The following is a 20,984-nucleotide window of genomic DNA, read 5'->3' as shown; positions in this document are numbered from 1 at the left end:
CTGAATTAAGTAACTCCTTTTAATTCTGTATTTAATTGATTGCCACATCAGTGCTGTGACAAGTAGCAGAAACACTTCAAACCTCAAAGCAAATATCTTCCACTATCTATGACTACATGCTAAGCAGTGAACTTCTACTTTGTTTCAAAGCCCAAGAGAAGTGCAATAACTTTCTGAGATCTGAAAATAGTGCAGGATACATAATATTTGTATTGGTCCAGAGACTGTCCAGTAAACTTGTAGTAAGAATATTTCCACTCCTGTTTCAAGAGCACCGTTCTATCATGCTAGAATTACAAGTGTGAATATTTTTCCATGGTATCATGTTCTGAGACATGATCACAAATTTACAGGAACAAACTTCATAGAGACTGATATAGAGTTAACTTCAAAATTAAAAGCTGTCATCATTTGCTCAATATTATTCAAAGATGTATATGCTTAAAACCTGAAGTAACCTCAATGCTTCCTTCCACTCTAGATAAAAGACAATTTTCAATATAAACATTTTCACAAATTATGTCACATTTGTCATATCATATCACATCACATATTTCAACATTACAAATAAAAATATTCTGGCAGGTATGTTATACAAATATACATTTTATGTCTCTGTTTGTATGTAAACATAAGCTGTGAAGAACTACTCAGAACAGGACAAAGGAACATACTATGAAACAGGGTAAATGACAATGCACAAAATATTATTTAACACAAATAACTAGGCTCTGTCATGACAAAACACTTCACAGAATCAAACAATGGAATGATGGAAATGATACTGGGGATATAAACTCACATCAAAGAGCAGAAACAGTGCTTCAAAATGAAGATGTACACATAAACACGATACAAAAGATGTTAATAAGTCTAGAACTGAAAAAAAGAAGAAGAATGAATCTGCTACCTCCAACTATCTTCTCTGTTGCATTATTGCAGTAATACTCTGCACCATTTAACTGAAGGTCTGCCTTTTTCTTTTGTGCCATCACTAATTTGATTTGCATAAGCAAAATACTGTTATGCTATTTGTTTGGAAAATTCTGGCAAAAAAATCTTTCTCAGCAACTAGGCAAGTAGTTCCCACTGGATAAAAATGATGTTATAGCTGTGAACAGTCAATACCCTTGAGAACTCAAGTCTCATTAAAAATGAAGAAAGAGTGAATGAATTAATTAAAGACACAAAAGAAGAAAAAGCTGGTAATTTTAATACAGCAGAAAATTTAAGCAACTGTAGAAATGGATGTGAAACATTTTTTGAATGATGGAATGAAAGCTGTTATAAAAATGTGGTTATTTCTGAATAATGTCCAATGAATGTAGTATGGACATTTTACACCATCCACCAGCCAATACACCCATCCATAAACAATTATTGATCTGTCATTCATCAACTAGCCAAAAGTGGAGAGCCTCATAAATTTCAATAAAACTAATAAAATCATTGTTAATGTGCATGCTTAACTAAGATAGCGAATTTCAGTTGTAGTTCATGTGTTAAAAATTAATATACCTCACCAAAGAAATTTTATTTTCATGTATGTGTAGAGCTGTGTCTTCTGCAAAGTATGTTGTAACCCAAATATCTCAGTCAGTCCACTCCCTAAATTTGTTTATGCACAACTGTTTTCTGCAATATCTAACTGTTGTGAAAGGACAGATCATCAGACTGTATAGTGACAGAAAAGAATGTGACAGGGCTATCTGAAATTCTGTAATAATTCAAGAATTATCGTGAAACGTGAAGCGACCCATGTTTCCAAGGAAAGGGAAATGATTTCCCATAGCAATAAGCTACTTCCACTGATAGTTATGCCACTGCTACTTCCTAGTTTGACCTTCTATGTCGGAAAGACGTGCAGACCTTCAGTGTTAACAACAGTGCATTTGCTGCAAAGAGATGTAATTTAGATGCACATATTTCAGAAACATTTCTGGCAACTATTCATCTTCACATTTGATAAACAATGTTCGAACTCCAAACCTTCCCATAATTTTGCAACACTTGCTAAGCCATCGAGATTTTTAATGCAAGTTTCAAAAATTACTATTTTTTTTTTAATCAATGGTCTGAGGAATGGTTACAAGCTGATTTTAAGCTGCAAATGTATCACTAATATATCACCTTAATCCCATTTTAAAGCTTAATAAACTGTTCAAACTCTGTGTTAACTACAGTGAGTCTACACAATAATAAAGAAAGTAGTTATTTTTATAGGCATTACTGATATATCAAAATCTGGTAAACAGAATATTGTTACCTATGATGATTGGTGTTTGTAAATTGGTATGCTATGTACAAAAACATCAAAGTTTACCAGTCAAGATGTTTTAAAAATTTTCAAATGTATTTCTTAAAAAATCAACATGTCATAAATGTCATTCAACAATAACACTAATGATAAAAATAGCTACAAAACCCACCATGTCAGTGGGGAAAATGTGTGATTTGATGTACACCACATTCTGCAGACAAAACAATCCTGCAACAATGATAGAACTGTGTCACTCACAACCAGATTTTAAGAGTTGGAAATACGGCGACCCTATTAGGTTTCTTTCTTCTTGTAATGAAGCTAACCACAAGTCAGAATAAGTCTCATTATAGTTGGCAGTTAAGTTTACAATCGGTTCATCAGGCAAGCCACTGAGCACATATCTAACAGTCATTTACACAGACTTCCCTAAGATGAAATGTTTCTCGCGAGACTCAGCAGTTACTACGATAGCGACCAAGCGTCTCAGTAGTCACCCACCATCTTCAAAATCAGAATCGCAATTCTTGTAGCTGTTGTGTCCATTAACAACAAAAAAGAAGAAGAGGCTCTGATCACTTCACAGATAAGCAATAAAATAAAACTTCAGGGTACAATTTTTTTCCCAAAAGCACCAATTAATTATACTCTTCAGCTCAGCACTCATTAGCCATTACCTGCCAAAGCACTGGTGTTGTTGTTGCTGCTGCAACAGCATCTTATAGAACACACGGTTTCCAAACTGGCAGTCTAGCTTATTCTGAACTATTGGAGAACCCTTTGTAATGTACAAAGAAAAATATGAGAAATATTGCATATGCAATGGGGAAGGTCACCCTCGCAATCACGTCTATTGTTTTCGCCACTCTGATGGGATGAGGTGGTTCCTTTTTGCGGACCTGAAATCAGAGATAGGACCTTATACAGTTTACACAGGAACAATCGACACTGTCACAACTAAAAAAAACTTGTAGCTTTGCATCAGGCATTGTCAAAGTGCTGTGGTGATCAGTCAGCTTTCATTATGGAAGAGCATGCTACTGCAACATGCACAACTCAAAATGAGATGAATATAAACTATATAATAACTCATCAAAATTAAAATGTTTTTTTGTCAGTAACAACAAAATTTTGATTCTGGCTAAGCATGAAGATCAAAAGTGCAGGAAATTTCTGTTTCTCTCTTGCATCCATCTTTTGACTCTTCAACAAGAAATTTAGCCTTACCTTTTTCATGTATGATCTTCAGATGCAATACCTGTGGCAGGGGTTATTCCAATAATTCGGATGATATATTCCTGCTACTACTGTATTTTATTTAACCTCATACACTGCAATTCACATTGCTATTGTAAATACTCCATCTATGGCCAAAAAGTCTGTGAATGTCCATCTGTGTTATTTTCATGTGCAATATTTTGACAACTGACTTCATGTACCACAGAGATTACATTTTATATGTGGTCAGTGTCAGAACAGCTGGGCGGAACAACTCTATTTGCTCTGCTACCTCTCCTAATATTAATACTATTTCTTCCTTTTATGTAACTAGTACATACATTGTAAGTATATGAAATTGAACAATTATTTTTGAATTTTTACAATTTTTACTGTACAGGAAATAACACAAGTGGCTTGTGATAATGGTGTAAATATTTATTATGAGGAGGAAAGTTGCTACTCACCATATAGTGGAGAGTCTGAGTCACAAATAGGCACAACAAAAGTATTTTCACACCTACAGCTTTCGGCCAGTGGCCGTTGTCAGCAACACACACACACACACACACACACACACACACACACACACACACTCACTCTCTCACGTAAACGCAACTCACACATATGACTGCAGTCTCAGGCAACTGAAACCACACTTTGCCTGAGACTGCAGTCCTCAGCATCTCTGCTATATGGTGAGAAGCAACTTTCCTTCTCATAATATTGTTACATTCCATCCTGGGTTTTCCATTGGTATAAATATTGTATTTAAGGAAATATTAAAAATTTAAGCTTTATTGAAAACACATGCACACTGAAGTTCAGTCCTGCTAATAGGGATTTTTTTTTTCTTTTGAGATTTGATATTATCAACAATTTAAAGGTCCTAAATCTCTACTATGCAACAAACATTTTGTTTTCTTTCAGAATTTTAGAATTTTGTAGCTCAGTAGAATAAAAAACTTTCAAAAATAAAGAGTTATTAACTAATCAAACAATGGAAAATCCAGGATGGGATGTAACAATATTATGAGAAGGAAAGTTGCTACTCACCATATAGTGGAAATGTGAGTTGACTAAGCATCTTTGCTACATTGTGAGTGGAAACTTTCCTTCTCAAGAATAATTAATTTGCAGTTCAAAATTTTCTGGATACAGAAATGTATACTTTTACTGTAAAAACATGTTGGTTCACAAAATATCTAAAATCTAAGAGTGGCATGTTTTGCTAGAATACCTATTAGTCTATGACTACAGCTCCACTAAGTCAGTAGCTATTTACAGTAATTGACTGTGTCTTGAGAGACCTTAACAAGTTGTCAATGGCGTTACACTTCAAGAAACATCGGAATAAACTTGTAAGAAAGGGTGTAGTCTGTGCCAAGAGTTATTATCGGGTAAAAAAGTAGTGTGAAATCAACAATACCCCAAAATCTGATCAAGTTCTGGCAAATGATTGCAACTAAGATGACTGCTTACAGCATTATGTCCAGTAACTGAAATATTGTGCATAAAAATAGACTCATAATTTCAAATGGACGTCCAAAGACATAAGAGCTATCAAAACATCAGAAGTAACAGTGTGACAATGATGAATCTTTGGTAATCAGAAACTGACTGATGGTGATGATGGACTACAGAAAGTGACAATTATCTGTATTACTGGCAGCAGCTGCAGCAATGGAGGAGGAGACAATTGTGGGAGAAATATGGCATCCTTTTCATCTGAACAAACTTCTTTCCAACAGATGTGATAGGCATTGGTGGATCTGATACTTTCAAAGACAGAAGAGTACTGTTTCTGAATTTCCTTTCCATTTTTTCTTTCCTTCCCCACCTATTTCCATCTCATCAGTCCTCTGAATGGTTTGATGTAGACCACCATGAATTTCTCCCCCATACCAACCTATTCAACATGAAGCAGCACTTGCACCCTACGTCCTCAGTTATTTGTTAGACATATTCCAACCTCTGTCTTCCTCTACAGTTTTTACTATCTACAGTTTCCTTAAGTATCACGGGAGTTATTCCTTAATATCCTTTCACAGAATGCTGTGCTCCAAATCTACATTATCAGAAAGTTTTTCCTAAAATTAGGACTGATGTTTGATACTTATGTCCTCCTTGCTTCTTCTGTCACATGTAATTTTGCCTCCAAGGTAGCAACATTCTTTCCCTTTGTCCACTTTGTGGCCTGCAGTTTTTGTGTTAAAGTTAACTGTTAATCTCATTTCTGCTACTCTTTATTATTTTCATCTTTTTTCAGTTTATTCTCAACCCATAGTACGTGCTCATTAGACAGTTCACTTCATTCAACAAGTCCTGCAAATCTTCCTCACTTTTACCAGGAACAGCAATGTCATCATTGAATCTTATCACTGACTAGCTGTTACCTCCAGCTCTCTTGCATATCAGTAGCTTTGTTATGATGGGTGAAGGTGAGTAAGTAAGCTACTGTAAGTGCAATTACATCAGCTACCCTCACATGCCTGCCTTTTCAGGTAAGTACAGCTCACAATGTGCCCCCTATTCTTCCCCCTCCCATGCTGTCACAATACACGATGTGTAGGCACGTGTAGCATCGCTGCCGAGCATTGCGCACAGAGGGGCAAGGGCTGGAGCGTGCATCTGTGCATCGTGCAACTGAAGTAGCTATGCAGTTATACAGCTTGTATATTATGGAACAAATAGTGTGGAAGAATGGATTAAACACACGAAGATTGTATAAGCATTATATTCATTACTTTTAATCATATCACATAGCACATATCGACCAATATAAGCATTTTCACAAATATGAATCCAGATAGGATAGAGGAAAAAGTATTTTCATCACAAGGTGATCCTGGAATACTTAGGTACTTGTCAAACTGATGTGATTTGCATCCAAGCAGCAATATCTCTTCTAAAGATCTAACTTTTAACTTTTGTGTGAGAGTACATTTCATAGAAGCTTGAATTCAATATACAGCTAGGGAATACAGAAGAGTTCAGTTAACTTTATTTCAGTTACCTTCACTATGATAGCTGCTGTTTGTCTAATGACTGCAACTTTTAAGAGGCACTTCATGTTTCAGTGAATGCAATAGGATAAATATGCTGCAAAACTAGGTCATTGAAGTTTAATCCCTCAGAGTCTTTGTGGAGCTTACAAACAAAATATCTTTGTGATGTCATCTGAGGGGCAGTCATGAGAACATTATTGGGCTCACTTGTGCTGAATAGATCACTCTAAGGAAGTACAAGGAGCTTCTTGAGGAAGAGTCACTTTCTGTGCACACAGGAGAAGTGAGCTAGAAATGCCTCAACACAACGATGTAATACAGAGTGTTCGAAAAGTTGCTGTGCCGTTACAAAGTATGTACGAAATGACATCCACTAGTGGCTACACAAGTCTGAAACCACTTTATTCTATTGGAAAACGCTTTCTGCACATCATTTGCAATTATTTCAGTTTTTTAGTCGCAAAGTGCGCTCAGGCCATTTCAATGCACTACAGATTTTGCTACTCCTGAAAAATAGAAGTCTGATGGAGTACGATTCAGTGAGTGATGGAGCCACAGGTTTTCTGAGATGACACATTCTCCTAAAAGCTCTTCCAGAAGATCCATAGTGTTAGCTGTGTGTACAGCAACAAGAGTAGTTGATTTTGTTTTCCTTTAGTTAGCCAGTGAAATTGTAGATCACTAAACAATAATGTTCATTGTTCACAGTTTCTCTAAAAAATAAAAGTCCAATAATGTACTCTCTGGATACTTCTATCCGCAATCCAATGGCATTTCAAGCACAACACGAGATTTCTCCATCGACCATAATGGTGGACTTAGTGTGCTAACATGACCAGAGAGGTGGAACCAGGCTTTGTCTGTATAGAAGGTGACATCAAGGATACCAGTGGTATTCCTTTCAATGAAATGTGTAAACCATTTGAAATAACAAATTCACTTTTCATGATCTGCTTCTTTTAATTCATGCTGCTGTAATTTTATACAGAAAGAATTTTGAAGTTTGTCTTGCCACTTACACATGATTGGAGGTCCAGTATCTTTTTCTTGTGCCATCTTACATAATGATTTTGCTGGGCTATGCTGCTTGAAGCCAAAATATCCAACAAATTCTGTTCATTTAGCTTAGGTGGCCTTCCAGATCATTCAGAATCTAACACTGAGGTGTCCCTCAAAATTTCTCAATGAACTGCATTGTGATTACGTACAACTGTTTCTGGAAATTTTTCAGCAAACGCCTACTGCACTAAACCTTTCTAGTTATTGGCATTTCGAAACACACCTTCAACAGGAAAAATAAGTTCCTCAACTGAAAGCACCATAACTTAGAAATAAATTGAACATCTAAACACTAAACATCACAGGAATAAGGAATAATTTCTGTAGTGCTTAAGGAAACTGTAGAGATTAAAAACAGTAGAAGAATACAGAGACTGAAATATCTCAAATATAAGATTTTGGCTCCTATAATATTCTTGGCAGGTTTTGCTAGAAAATCCAGAAAAAAAGTGTGCACCTAAATTTCTGCCCACAAAAAATAGAATATACTATTAACATTTATTAACAAATACATAGTGTATTGCTTACAATTCCTGTCTTTTACATTATTGCTGAACCTGTAGTTCATCAACTGAACTGAACAGTTCAACGCTAAGTCCATAATTCCTTGCCCAGTGACTTTCTAAATGCATGGCAGAGGGAGAAGTGGTACAGTATGTTAGCTGCTCATAGGCATGAAGCAGAACAGGAGACATGTGTATTACAGTGACTGCAAGGGGTGGGGGACCTCTGGCACAGCCATGGGCACCCACATGCCAGTCTGCTATGCCAACCTGTTTATGAGCCATCTAGAGGAAACCTTCATTGCTTCCCAAAACCCAGAAACTCCTGGCATGGTTCAGGTTCACTGATAATATCTTCATGATCTGGACTCAGGGCCAAGACACCACTTCCAGGATGTTGACCTCACCCTCTCTGGTGGCTCCACTCAGATCTCTGCCCACATTAAACCCATCACCCACCAACAGTACCTGCATTTTAAGAACTGCCATCCCTTCCACACAAAAAAAACCCTCTCGTACATCCCAGCCACCTGGGAGTGGCATATCTGTAGTAACAAGAAGTCCCGCGCCCAGTATGCTGACGGCCTCATCTAGTCCACAAACAGATTTCCTGTTCCATATCCCTATCCACCCCCAATCCTCCCAAGAACCAGTTACAAAGGAGCTGACACTCAAAACCACCCAGACTGGAACAACTAAACCACATTCTTCACAATGGCTTTGATTATCATCCTACCCTGAAATGAGGGACATCCTACCCAAGATCCTTCCCACCCCTCCTAAAGTGATATTCTGTTGCCCATCCAATCTACACAACATTGTAGTCTGTCTCTAAGTTATTCCCAATCCTAGCCCCTTTCCACAGAGACCGTATCCCTACGAAGGACCCCGGTGCAAAAGCTGCCTAATCTATCCACCCAGCACTTTCTATTGCACCCCTGTCACAGGATTATCCTACCCATCAGCGGATGGCCACCTGTGAAAGCAGCCATGTTACATACTAACTCTGCTGCAATCATTGCCCAGTTTTCTATATTGGTATGACTACCAACCAGATGTCCATTACGACAAAAGGCCACCGCAAAACTGTGGCCGAGAGCAAAATGGGCCATCCTGTGAGAGAGCGTGCTCGACTTCAATGGCTGCTTCAAATCCAAGCCATCCAGTTCCTCCCTTCCAGTATCAGCTCTTCTTAACTGTGAACAGGAGTTACTTACAATACATTTTCTGCTCCCAAAATTATCCTGGCCTCAAATTAGGATAAACTATTGTTTCCACACCCTCCACTCAACAGTCTCCACTCCCACTGTCCTATTACCTCCTCTGAATTCACATTCCTTCATCCTCACTGTGGGCTGCTCTCTGCCAATGTACCCACCAGTCTTTTTCCCTTCCTTGCTCCTCTCCATTTCTGCTTCCCGTTCCCACCCCCATTGCCCCTCCCTCACAGCCTCCCAAGCATTGAAGAGCACACAGTGAGAAAGATGACACAATGGTAGGACACTCAATTTGCATTCAGGAGGAAGATGGTTCAAATCCCCCACTGGCCACCTAGAGTTAAATTTTCTGTGGCTCCCCTAAATTGTTAAGGCAGAAGCTGGAATGGTTCCTATGAAAAGAACAAAGCCAATTTCCTTCTTGTGTCTGAGCACTTGCCCTGTCTCTAATGACCTGATCACTGATGGGACATTGAACCCTGATCACCTGGTATTAAGAAAATAGGAGAATTGACTTGCCCTTGACATTACTTAGTAAAACCAGCAGCAAAGATCACCAATTATACTCAAATGTTATTCAGTTTATCTGGGTCAGTGGCACAGTTGCCAAAGAAGCAACATTTGAATAGGTACACTCAAATAGCTTGCAATGTATGACTATGAAAATCATCTCAAAATGAACCTGAGCAAAGCCCAACTCTGAACATTCCAGCTGCAAAATGGGGAATTACTAGAAGACTCTGACTAATTTGAGATCAGCAGGAGTTCAAACTGTGTGATGTGCTGAGATACTTAGGGTTCGAGTTATGTGGATCTGACCTTCAAACAGCAGTGAATGTGAAGTAGAAAATTTCTGCAAGGAACACAATCATTTGCAAACAGACACAAGAGCTACAGTCACAAAAGTTGAAAAAACTGCTACAGCCCAGTGTGTTTCTAGTACTGAGCATGTAGCTTCAATTTGGAGGCACTATTTCCTGACAATAAGCAAACTGATATCACCATCAGTGACACACAATGTGTGTCAGGATGCCTCAAATCAGCTGTGTTTCACAGAAGGAAGCAACACCAGCTCTGGATGGCAGATAAGCTGCCACTGTGACTGAATGATACAATACCCAACCTCTATCCAGAGACTGATACCTGCCTCACAGACTGTGATACAGGAAGAGGCTTTTTCACATCACTGAGACACTCATATTATCTCTAAAGTCATGCTAACTCCAGCTGCAGTAGTACGTAGAGGTGTGTGGAGAAGCACCTGCTGGTTAGTAAACTACCCTACACTGACTGAAGATGGATGTATCGAGGTGGGAGATGAATGAGATTATGCCAGGGATGCTCACCCACATATATGTATCGATTAGAGAAGCTGGCCACCTTCTGGTTTGTCTCTACTTTCCTGTCACCTTCACCACAGATAACCCGAAGGACACCAAGAGCCCCCTCTGCAGTAGAAAATTGGAAATCATCAACTGACGTAGCTTCAAAACACACAAAAGGGAAAGAAAGATGAATTCCTTATAATATCTACCAACTACAGTTTGAATATCAGCACAGCGAACTAGTTGGGCCCCATATGTATTTCTATTTGCAAGACCTACACCAAACAGACTATCTTTCCTTTTCATCCCATCCAGTAAGTCTCCTCTGACCCAGGATTTTGGGAGACTTTTCTGCACTCTCTTCATTTCTTAAACCTCACCTGTCCTTTTCCTTTGCCCCTTTCCTTCCCCTTCAACCCTTCTGCTAGAAGAAGTAGCCACTGACTCTGAAAACTTGCAAATCTAAACATCTTCATATGTGTGTTCTCCTGCTGCTGCTTGGTGAGTAGATTTTTTTTTTATCTATCCAATTACAATGGTGGAACAGGCCAGTTCTGAAAAAATACTGAACTTTTCTTGGCTAGCCTGATATTGCAAGTATTTTCTTTCTCTTAATTAGTATCAGTAATAGTAGTATGTGTTCCCCCGCCACTGCTTGGTTCCTAGATGTTTTATCTATCAGTTTAGATTATGCTATCAATAACTGACTATTTTCATTGTTATATTAGTATCAGTATTGATATGAATGCAAACCAAAATCCTAACTGTATCTTTAAGTAAATTTCTTTAAGTAATTGTTTTCATACTTTTATGTAAAATTTTATACTGCCTTGTCAAAATACAAGTCCTTTATCATGAATGTGATAAAATGGGCACTAAATACATAAACTCTCTGTCAAAATTTCAGTACAAGGAACTCGGCATGCTAACGATGTGAAACTTACCGGTCATTCAAAACGTTGGATTATTACTACACGATTAGCACAGTTGGGGAACAGTACACACATAGATTGAGAAATACTTCTGAACACTTATGTGCAGTGCATTTATAATTGGCCACAGCCACTATGTCAATACAAGTGTAAACAATAAGATCAATTTGTGAAGATTTACAGAGTGCAGATGGTTAGTCTATAATAATACACTATCATGAAATTGGAGCTCAGAGTGTCCTTGTAACTTGTTGCTACTTATTGTGTCCATTCCTTCAATAGGAACGGCATGGTCAGTAACATGAGAGCATTAATGCATCAAGTTTACCTCGGAACTATAAGTGGAAAACTATGTGCAATGGGTTGCTGAAAGTGAATGTAGAGTATTGCACCTTTTTTTCCCTCCCACTGTGCCCTGTGCAGTGTTCCAAGTTAAGTTGTGGCTGAAGTACTTTCACCATGGCCAAGAGGAGTATATAGAACAACGAAACTGTACAGACCATGAGTTTTCATTATGTTGTGCGATACAGAACTTGACAGAGCGAATTGATTTTTCATTTTCTCACAGCAAGAGAACCCGTGAGCATACAAAACCATGTGACAAATGTATGTTCCGAAGACTTGTGCTGAAAGAACTGGATGAAATACAAATCTGTTAGTGAATCACAAACTGTTGCATTAGCATAGACTAATGAACATGGCATCTGCATAGTAGTGACGGATTGTACAGCTTCATCATGAGCATTTTTACAACAAATGAAATGAGGTATGTGCTATACCGCTAATCTGCATGAACTATTTATTTGTGCAACAGACCAGACACCAACCCAAAAATGTCTCCAGCCAAAATGGAATCAACATCAGAGACAGTGAGTCTAGGGTTGACAACAAACAGTCTTGTGAAACAGGTTTTCTTTCAACATACACATCAGTCATTGCCAAGTGAGATGTTATCATCTGAACACCATCTCTGACAAACAAATGTGTGCTGTGATAGTCTGGAGAGCTGTTGTGTAGCTTCGGCCATTTCAACTCCTCTGAATTATCAGTACTCTCAACAGCTACTGGTAGTCAAAGAAGTTGTAGTGGAACAAAAACTGTAAGACGTCAGTAGAGTTGATGTGTCACAGGGCCGAGCAACATGGGACTTCGAAGCATCAAAGGTCACCACAGTGCACATTTTTATAATATACTGAAACATTTGACTCACAGCACAAAAAGCTTACAACCAAACAAGCTGATAGGCTTATGCCTTTTTTTCTCCCCCTCCCCAAATGATTGGGAAGAGTTAGTTAATCTGAGTCCAGAAGCCATGCTAGCCCACAAAGAGGTTACTTCCTTGGAAATGGTTGCGATAATCTGGACACAAAGCCTGACATTCTGCTAATACACAGGACCTAATCGTTACAGAGATCTCGTAAGCTCCTTCAATACATTACTGAAGGTGAATTTTATCATCCAAGTGCTCATCTACACATTACAATAAGTGTTCAGGAATCCTGCCAGCATGATGGCCTACCCATTAATTCAAATGTGCCCTACTGAAAGACTTTGCTCAGAGTGTAAGCCACTGAACTTATCCTTTTACAACACAGATGAACTCTGTGTTGGACAGAAGCTGCCTGTAATGACATTTGTCAAGACACTTTTAAACCCAGTTTGATTAAGTACCACTACAAATTGGAGTTGTTGTTGCTGTGCTTGCTATCTTATTGTTCTGTAGAGCAATTAATTTGTTGTATTTCTAGAAGCCATTACGTGAACTGAATTTCATTCATTTATGATTCTTTCACTGCTTTATAAACGGAAAAAATGCTAGTGCGTCAACCAAAAACGAGCTAGTGTGTCAACCAAAAATGAAATACATAAATTAATTTCAAAATCTGATCAGCCTAGATATGCAGGATAGAGCCAACATACCTCAGTAGCACAGCCATTGTTGGCAGAATGTGTGCACGGGTTGGGGCCACAGTTGGTGCAGGTGACTATTTCGTTGGGAGCTGATGTGTCCCTTTTGTTTTTGTCACCCTGTGAACAAAATATGTAACAGCCTATCTCAGGTGACCTATTTCTAGAACATCTACTAATAGTGCATGTTTTTAATTCTACACAACTAAATACTAAGAACTACACAAATAGCATACAAAAGTCTAATTACCAAAACATATATTCCTACATTTCAATTCGTGTTTGAAAAAGTCTCACTAAAATAATTTTGTTTGATTATCTACGCAAAAAAATTCTGTCCTATCTTTGAAATGACAATTCCAGTTCATTTCTTCTATGACAAGATGCAGCTGCTGACTTAACTGTTCACAGAAAGAGAGATAGCAACATTATTTCATGAGGGGAGAACTGTTTTTTGAGGTTTTGTGATTTTGTGTGACGAAATGTGTATTCAGAGATGACCACCAAATAAACACATATGCTTGACAGACACTGACTGTAGTCCTTATAACAGTATCTTTCATACAATCACATCGAACCTACGAACTCGTGTATACAAACAACGAATGAGAGGACAGACATAGTTTACTTCTAAAGCACTCAATGGTCACTACTCTCTGAAATATTAATTACTTGTTAAACAGTGTTATTAACATCTGATGACCATGAATAAACAGCTCAAAAATGGTCAGTGAAGTAAAATATTGCTATGCTACAATGACACTCTCGGATCCACAACTCTGAACACGTCATTCTTGATCACAACACAAACATTTTAGTATGTAGTGTGCAGACTGTGGGGTGTAACTAGATATCTTGATAACTGGAAATTACTAATAGCACTATAGAAAATAATTTAAAGTGTAAGTAAGCCAATACTCAGATCCTTAAATATCAAAATCCTTTATTGGCAAAACTTACATAATGCCAAATATGTGGAAATAAACGGACAATAATTGGATAGTAAAAAGCAGCAGATTTCTTCAAAATAACAATTTTTCTGCTAATTTTGTAAGATGTCGATTTTGTGCCTTTTGAAATATAAATATGATGTCTTGAGAGCTACTGACAATTAATTTTGTACTGCCTATCCTTAATTATATGACCAACAGAGGCATCTCTGTTATGGGGGCTGAATATCATCAATAATTTCATACATCTTAGGGATTCCCCGAAAGGTAAAGGGATTTGTGGAATGTGTCAGTTAATAAAATCATGATGAAATTCAAACCTCCTAAGCTTCAGATGTCAAAAACAGGTTGAAGTTTAATCCAGAGAGTACCTGCAAAGACTCCCGCTAGCTCATTTCTTGTTTATGAGTTAGCAGAGTGGGGGACAACTCCATACTTCAGGTAGACTAATGTATCTCCACTGCTGTAGCATACATTTAAAAAAAGATACATATCCAGCAGGTTCTGTTAGTAACAAGTATGCTAGGCCTTTCATACTGGTAGGTTGGTATCCCAGTTTAAGAACATTTGAGTTGTGTTCTCAATATTACACACACACACACACACACACACACACACACACACACACCTTTCCCAGAAACTATATACATTTATTTCAGTCTGTATATCTGATTTCCATACCTTGTTTTGTCACTTCTCTTTTTTTTTAAGTGTCCAAATTTTAGCTCTGTATAGCAAAGGCCATTATTTTTTAAGTTTCATCCTCATTTTCTTTAACATTTTATTCTTCAGAACAGTTTTGTATGTGCAAATTACCTGACTAAGCTTTGGGGGGGGGGGGGGGGGGGGCTTATGGGCGCTCAACGGCGAGGTCTAAGCTTTTGTCTTTTTTACGAATACTTAATTTACATTCGCATTATTGAAATTGGGACTTTCCAGTGGGCAGAGGGATGAGAGCATCTGCACAGTTAATCCTAAAGAACCAACAAGAATACAAGAATAATGGGAGTTGAAGAAGTCAACAGTGATTTTCCTTCAGCCAGAAAGAGTTGTGAAGCCAGTTACTCACAACTGGTAATGACAAAACCTAATCACTTAAGTTGTCTCTGATATGAGTTCAAATGTTCCAAATGTCTGACCAAATAAGAAAGTATAACATCCATGGGCAAACTGAATGCAGAAGATAAGAATATTGAAGGAATACTTAAATAGAAGTACTTTGTCTGAGATCAGGGCTAAGGGGAAGAGCAAATGTTGTGAAGTACTTAATATGCAAATGCCAGTGAGGTTAACATACCTGCATAAGGCACTTACATGTGAGGAGTCTAATGCAAGCCCAGTTAGTATTGCTGACAACAGATCAAGTTGGAAAACAATAACCATTATAAACAGACAAGAAGAAGATGATGAAGAAGAAGAACAGAGAATGTTGATACTAAAACAGCAGTAAAACAATACTACAAAATGAAGTACTGAGGTAAATGAAGAGCTTGAGACTGTTGTAAGAAAGGATAACAGCAGGGAAATGTGAACTCCAGATTATAAAGGAGCTAAGACAACATGAAAAAATGGGAAAGGAATTGACCTAGTTATGGATCTCCTCTCTCTCACCTTTTGCATTAAGTGGAAATACCACTTCATCACCTAGCACTAATCCTCAAACAACAGAGCAAGCATCAAACCCTGTCTAGAACAGTTCCAACCTAAATTCCTGACAGATTAAAAAAATTAGAGAGAGAGAGAGAGAGAGAGAGAGAGAGAGAGAGAGAGAGAAGACTTTCCTGGATTTCTTCACTTCCAGCATTGCTTCTCAGTTTCCCTGAAAAATATCTCTGAAACCTAAAAACCTGACTGCATGCTTTGATCACCATTCCTGTGGACAAATGTTCTGCTACTGTGGTACTCAACCACAGATACTGAGCGACAGATGGGCTTCATCAATTCTTGGACACTTCGACATGTGAAACTGTTCTTCAAAACCCATTTCTTCCATCCAGATGAAGCTGCAGAAAACCCTAAAATGCCTAGGGCCCTTACAAAGTCTCACACCTGCCTCCAAAGAACAGTGAGTTCTCCTTCAATTGAAACTTCTGGGCAAATAGGCCATGGTCGGTGTATAAAAGTTTCTCTTAACATTTCATCTCCAACTTTGGGAGACATCTTCATAGGTAAAGAGGCAAACTGCAGTCAGCACTCGAGGGAGCACCAAATATATAGACAGTATAGAGGGCACCACAGAGTATCACATGACATCGGCCGTGATATTATCTCTGGCAATGCCAACATTGTCGATTGAAAGTAATCGATTGACATTCTTACTGTGCAACACTTGACATCCAAATTTTCCTCTTTTCTGTTAAATTATTGTGGTATTTATAAATGTCAGTAGCCTCTCTAAACATGTGCACATGTTAATGCAATGTTTTCAATATGATGCTAATCTCACTGAATTTTACTTCATCATCATCCTTTCGGTGAACATGTTTCACTACGGCCAATTTATTTGTATGTCCTAGGTGGCATTTCCTCTTCCAGATGGGTATTAACATTTCTTTTCATGGTCGCAATATAAACCAGTCCATAGTTATAAGGAATTTTATATACACCTGGTGTACCCAAAGGATCAGTCCTTCTGTGGCCAATATCTTTTTGGAGACTTTTGAACAACAGGTGTTGCAGACTGTTAGTAAAAGACCAGCCATGTGGCACCATTATGTCGGTGATACTTTGGTAGTATGGAAACATGATGCACATACGTTGGATACCTTCCTGATACATCTCGACAGTATCAATCTGAAAATCCAATTACTATGGAGACAGAGAATAACGACCAACTGAATTTTCTGGATTTGTCTCTTATCAAGCAATGGGATAGGACATTGGGCCATAGAGCAAATAGAAAAGCCACAAGAATATAGAAAAGCCACATATACTGACCATTATCTCCATAAAAATTCCAGCTACAGTCCCAGACAAAAAAGACGTGTGATTAAAACCTTGGTGGACAGGGCATACAAAATCTGTGAACCAACTTATTTAAAAGATGGGGTTGAACATCTATGGTCAACATTAAAGAAGAATGGTTATTCTAACATGGAGATAGATCAAGGACTTAGCCCTAGGGAGACAATCAGGATCAACAATGAACAACAGCCACCCAAGGGGAATTTTCCTTCCATTCATTAGTAAGATTGGAGATCGGATTTGGAAAGTATTGAGCAAGTATGGTGTGAAAACTATCTTCAGACCAACCAGGAAGACAAAACAATGTTCAAGATCAGTAAAAGATATACAACAGCCTTTGGCAACCACTGGGTGTATACAAAATTCCTTATAGTTGGGGACTGGTTTATATTGGGACCACAAAAAGAAGTATTAACACCCGTCTCGTTGAACACAAGAGGATTTGCTGCCTGGCACATAGGGATAAATCAGTCATAGCGAAACATGTTTACCAGAGGGTAATTATGAAATAAAATTCAGCAAGTTGAATGTCATATCGAAAACACTGCATTATCATGTGCGCGTGCACAGAGAGGCTACTGAGATTTATAAAAACCATAATAATTTTAACGGAAAATAGTAAGGTGTTAAATCAAATAAAATTCAGGTGTCAATGTTGCACCATGAGAATGATTATTAATTGCTTCCAATTGAGAATGTTGGCATTACCAGAGATAGATAACTTCATGTCATGTGCTGGACTGTGGCGATCTCTGCACTGTCTGTGTATTTGGTACTCTCTCAAGTTCTGGTCTGGTTGCAATCTGCCACTTAACCTCAGAAGATGTCTCCCACAGTTGGAGATGAACACACAAATAAGGAGAGAGGCAATGGGAATCAAGATTGCAGTCTTAGGTTGACCATTTCACAAATCACATGGAAGAAGCATTTTCCAACCTCCAAAAGCTGTTTCCTCTGGTTTGGCACAGATTCAATTGCAACCTTTTTGCAGCTTGTATTTATCTTGATCTATGGCTCCACTTCCTGCAACAACTTAACTCCATTTGAAATAACCCAAATTCACCTGGCCGTTCTTTATTCAAAGCCAGCTTCCTGGATGGTCACCAACATCTCACTGAAGTTACATCCAAACTACAGTCCTCATCAAACTAACCAACAAATAACAGTATCTCAGGCTTGACAGCAGCTATCCTTTCCACATCAAATGCTCCATTCCATACTGCTTATGTATCAACTTCTCCTCTAAAACCAAATCCCTCAATACCCATACTAATTATCTCTCATAGGTTTTTTTTTCTCACAACTGTAGCACTGACCTTGTTGATAAATGCCCTGAGCAGTCTTCTCCTGTTCCTCTGACCAATACAGCTTTACCTTCCACAAGTAAGTTCATCATCCTGTACCACCCAGGCCTCAAAGGTCTGAATATTACTCCATCTGGGCTACAACTTTCTCACTTTGGACTAACCCTGAGAACTGTCTCTACCTGAAATCCTGCACGCCACACATCACACACTGTTACATTTATTACTGTTGAATTCTCCAGATGACACCACAAGTAGATTAACCTGGCAGTCTTTCAAGAGGGCAGCAATATTCATTATCAAAAAAACCAGCTTTTATCTTATGTTTACCTTTTCTTCATAACCTCCACTTTTCAATCATCCCCACAGGCAACAATCTGAAAGTGCCAAGCATTGGAACCTGGGTAGCCAAGAAACGTGACTATTTCTGCTGATTCGGCTTGCAGGGAATGTTTTAGATCTGGATGATGTGTTGGCTAACAAATAGAATGTGCAATGGCTCTATCTTGCTGGAAGAGTGTACTCTTCCTTGTAGCCAGGGGTATCTCTTCTAATAAGGCTGAAAGCTCATTTTCTGGAAAGACTAGATACTGGAGCTCTGTGAGATGAAGTGGAACCACAACAGTCCCAATCGACTTACTATCTATTATACCATGCCACACATTTACATAGAATTATTGATGAAAATTTGTCTCCACAAATGCACATGCATATGTAATGTTCACAATTTCTTGTACGTGGAACACAAATACCTGTAGAGATTGAGTGAGAACTTGCTGAAGGACTATGTTCTACCACCTGGGCAATGGCTTCCTCCTCATCCACACAATGTTCAAATTAAATATGACTGCAGGGCACAGCACTAATCTCATGCTGTTTAGTGAAGACAGGAGTGAACACACTCGAATCTGATACTCTGTAGTTAGTATTCTCTGTAAGTAGCAGCAGCAGTGATTCCATTATAAAACCTGCACACAAATACCAAGTCAGCATCCTCCACAGTTGTAAATGTTGTGTGCTTAAACAGTAGAATCGGCCAACAAATCACAATCACAGTTGAAAAACTCAATTATGTAAACTTGAGCACAAAACTTGAACATCACAACAAAAATGGCAACTGATAAAATTACATCAATCTGTACATTGAAGGCTCAGGACAGTTTGTACTCATTCTAATGCTCTGGCAGTATGTATCCCATTCACAGCAAGGCAGAGACAGTGATGTTCATTGTGGAGTCAGCAACAGTGAGGTTGGATTATGGATGAATCCTTCTCCAGACTTTAAAATGATATTTTTCATGCAAAAGTTCAATACCTAGACAAAATCATGTTAATATACCAATTTGGTGACAACATCTTCATGTGGGGAGGAATTATGAAGGATGGACTCATAAAGCTTCAAACATTTGTTGATGGTGGAAGGAATACCGTTAGTGATATGAGGCACTGCAACAAGTTGTGCAACTTGGAGAGATGTAGCTTATCCAGGCTTCCACTTGATGGACAATACACTCATCCGTACGGGTCACTCTGGTGGATGAATCTCCCGTAGGTGAATGTATCCATCACAGAGACTTGCCAGTGAGGTCTCTTGAACTTCATCCTACAGAACATGTCTGTACATTGTGGCTTCAAGAATGGATGCAGTATTTTTTCACACTCGTGTTCTTATTTATTTAATTTGTTTTCTTATTTGGCTTTTTAGGCCATCATCTGGTGGTTATCTATAAAACTTGCTATATGTCTAAACTGACAGTGTCTTCACATTTCGTTCTTCCATTCATTTCAGTTCACAAAGATGTAATTGTTCTTGATGTTTTGACAGTTGGTTTGTGCACATAAAGTGGGAAATGTGCAAGGATATAACATTGACCAAATAATAAAAGTAAAGGTGGTCTAATAATTTTGGTGATCTATTTATGTATAAGGTGAATATGAAAAAAGAGATAAAAATAATATAAGAATAAAATTTTTAAAAAGATGTATCAAAATGGGGAGTTAGAAAAATGTAGAATTTCACTTTGTGTACAACCAAGATGAATAATCTTATCTCCTTGTCTGGGCTATTCCTGTCTCCTGTTACTATTTTTGATATTGTGGAAAGTATGGCTCACTTTCAGCACTTTAAAAATGTGCAGCTCCAGTTTCAGAACATTTTTAGTGACATGTATTGGAAACTGATGTATACTGTATGTCTTGCAGTTATCTTTTTCCTTGCTCTCTAAGTCTTGCAACACTATGTTCATGACAGATGCTCTCTTTTTCTTGACTATGGTTCACCTTTTGGACACTGTTGTATAAAGTTACTCAAAAAATATGTAGTTATTGTTAGGAGC

At 38.1% G+C, this 20,984-nt stretch overlaps 1 protein-coding gene across 1 annotated transcript in view; it reads right to left on the bottom strand.

Annotated features, from left to right (window-relative positions):
• Positions 1 to 2,421: 2,421 nt before the first annotated feature.
• The window catches only part of LOC124552499 (glutamate-gated chloride channel), a 436,122-nt gene continuing 417,559 nt past the window's right edge, over positions 2,422 to 20,984 (bottom strand). Inside the window, exons 14-15 of the mRNA XM_047126783.1 lie at positions 13,443 to 13,550; positions 2,422 to 3,159 (exon numbers count right to left, since the gene is read on the bottom strand). Of these exons, the coding sequence (XP_046982739.1) occupies positions 3,016 to 3,159; positions 13,443 to 13,550 (252 nt within the window). The 3' untranslated portion in view covers positions 2,422 to 3,015. The remainder of the gene's footprint in view (positions 3,160 to 13,442; positions 13,551 to 20,984) is intronic.

The sequence above is a fragment of the Schistocerca americana genome, chromosome 10 (assembly GCF_021461395.2).
Source record: "Schistocerca americana isolate TAMUIC-IGC-003095 chromosome 10, iqSchAmer2.1, whole genome shotgun sequence".
Classification (NCBI taxonomy): Eukaryota; Metazoa; Arthropoda; class Insecta; order Orthoptera; family Acrididae; genus Schistocerca; species Schistocerca americana.
Note: the sequence above shows the minus strand (reverse complement) of the source record. Positions and strands in the feature narration are given on the sequence as shown.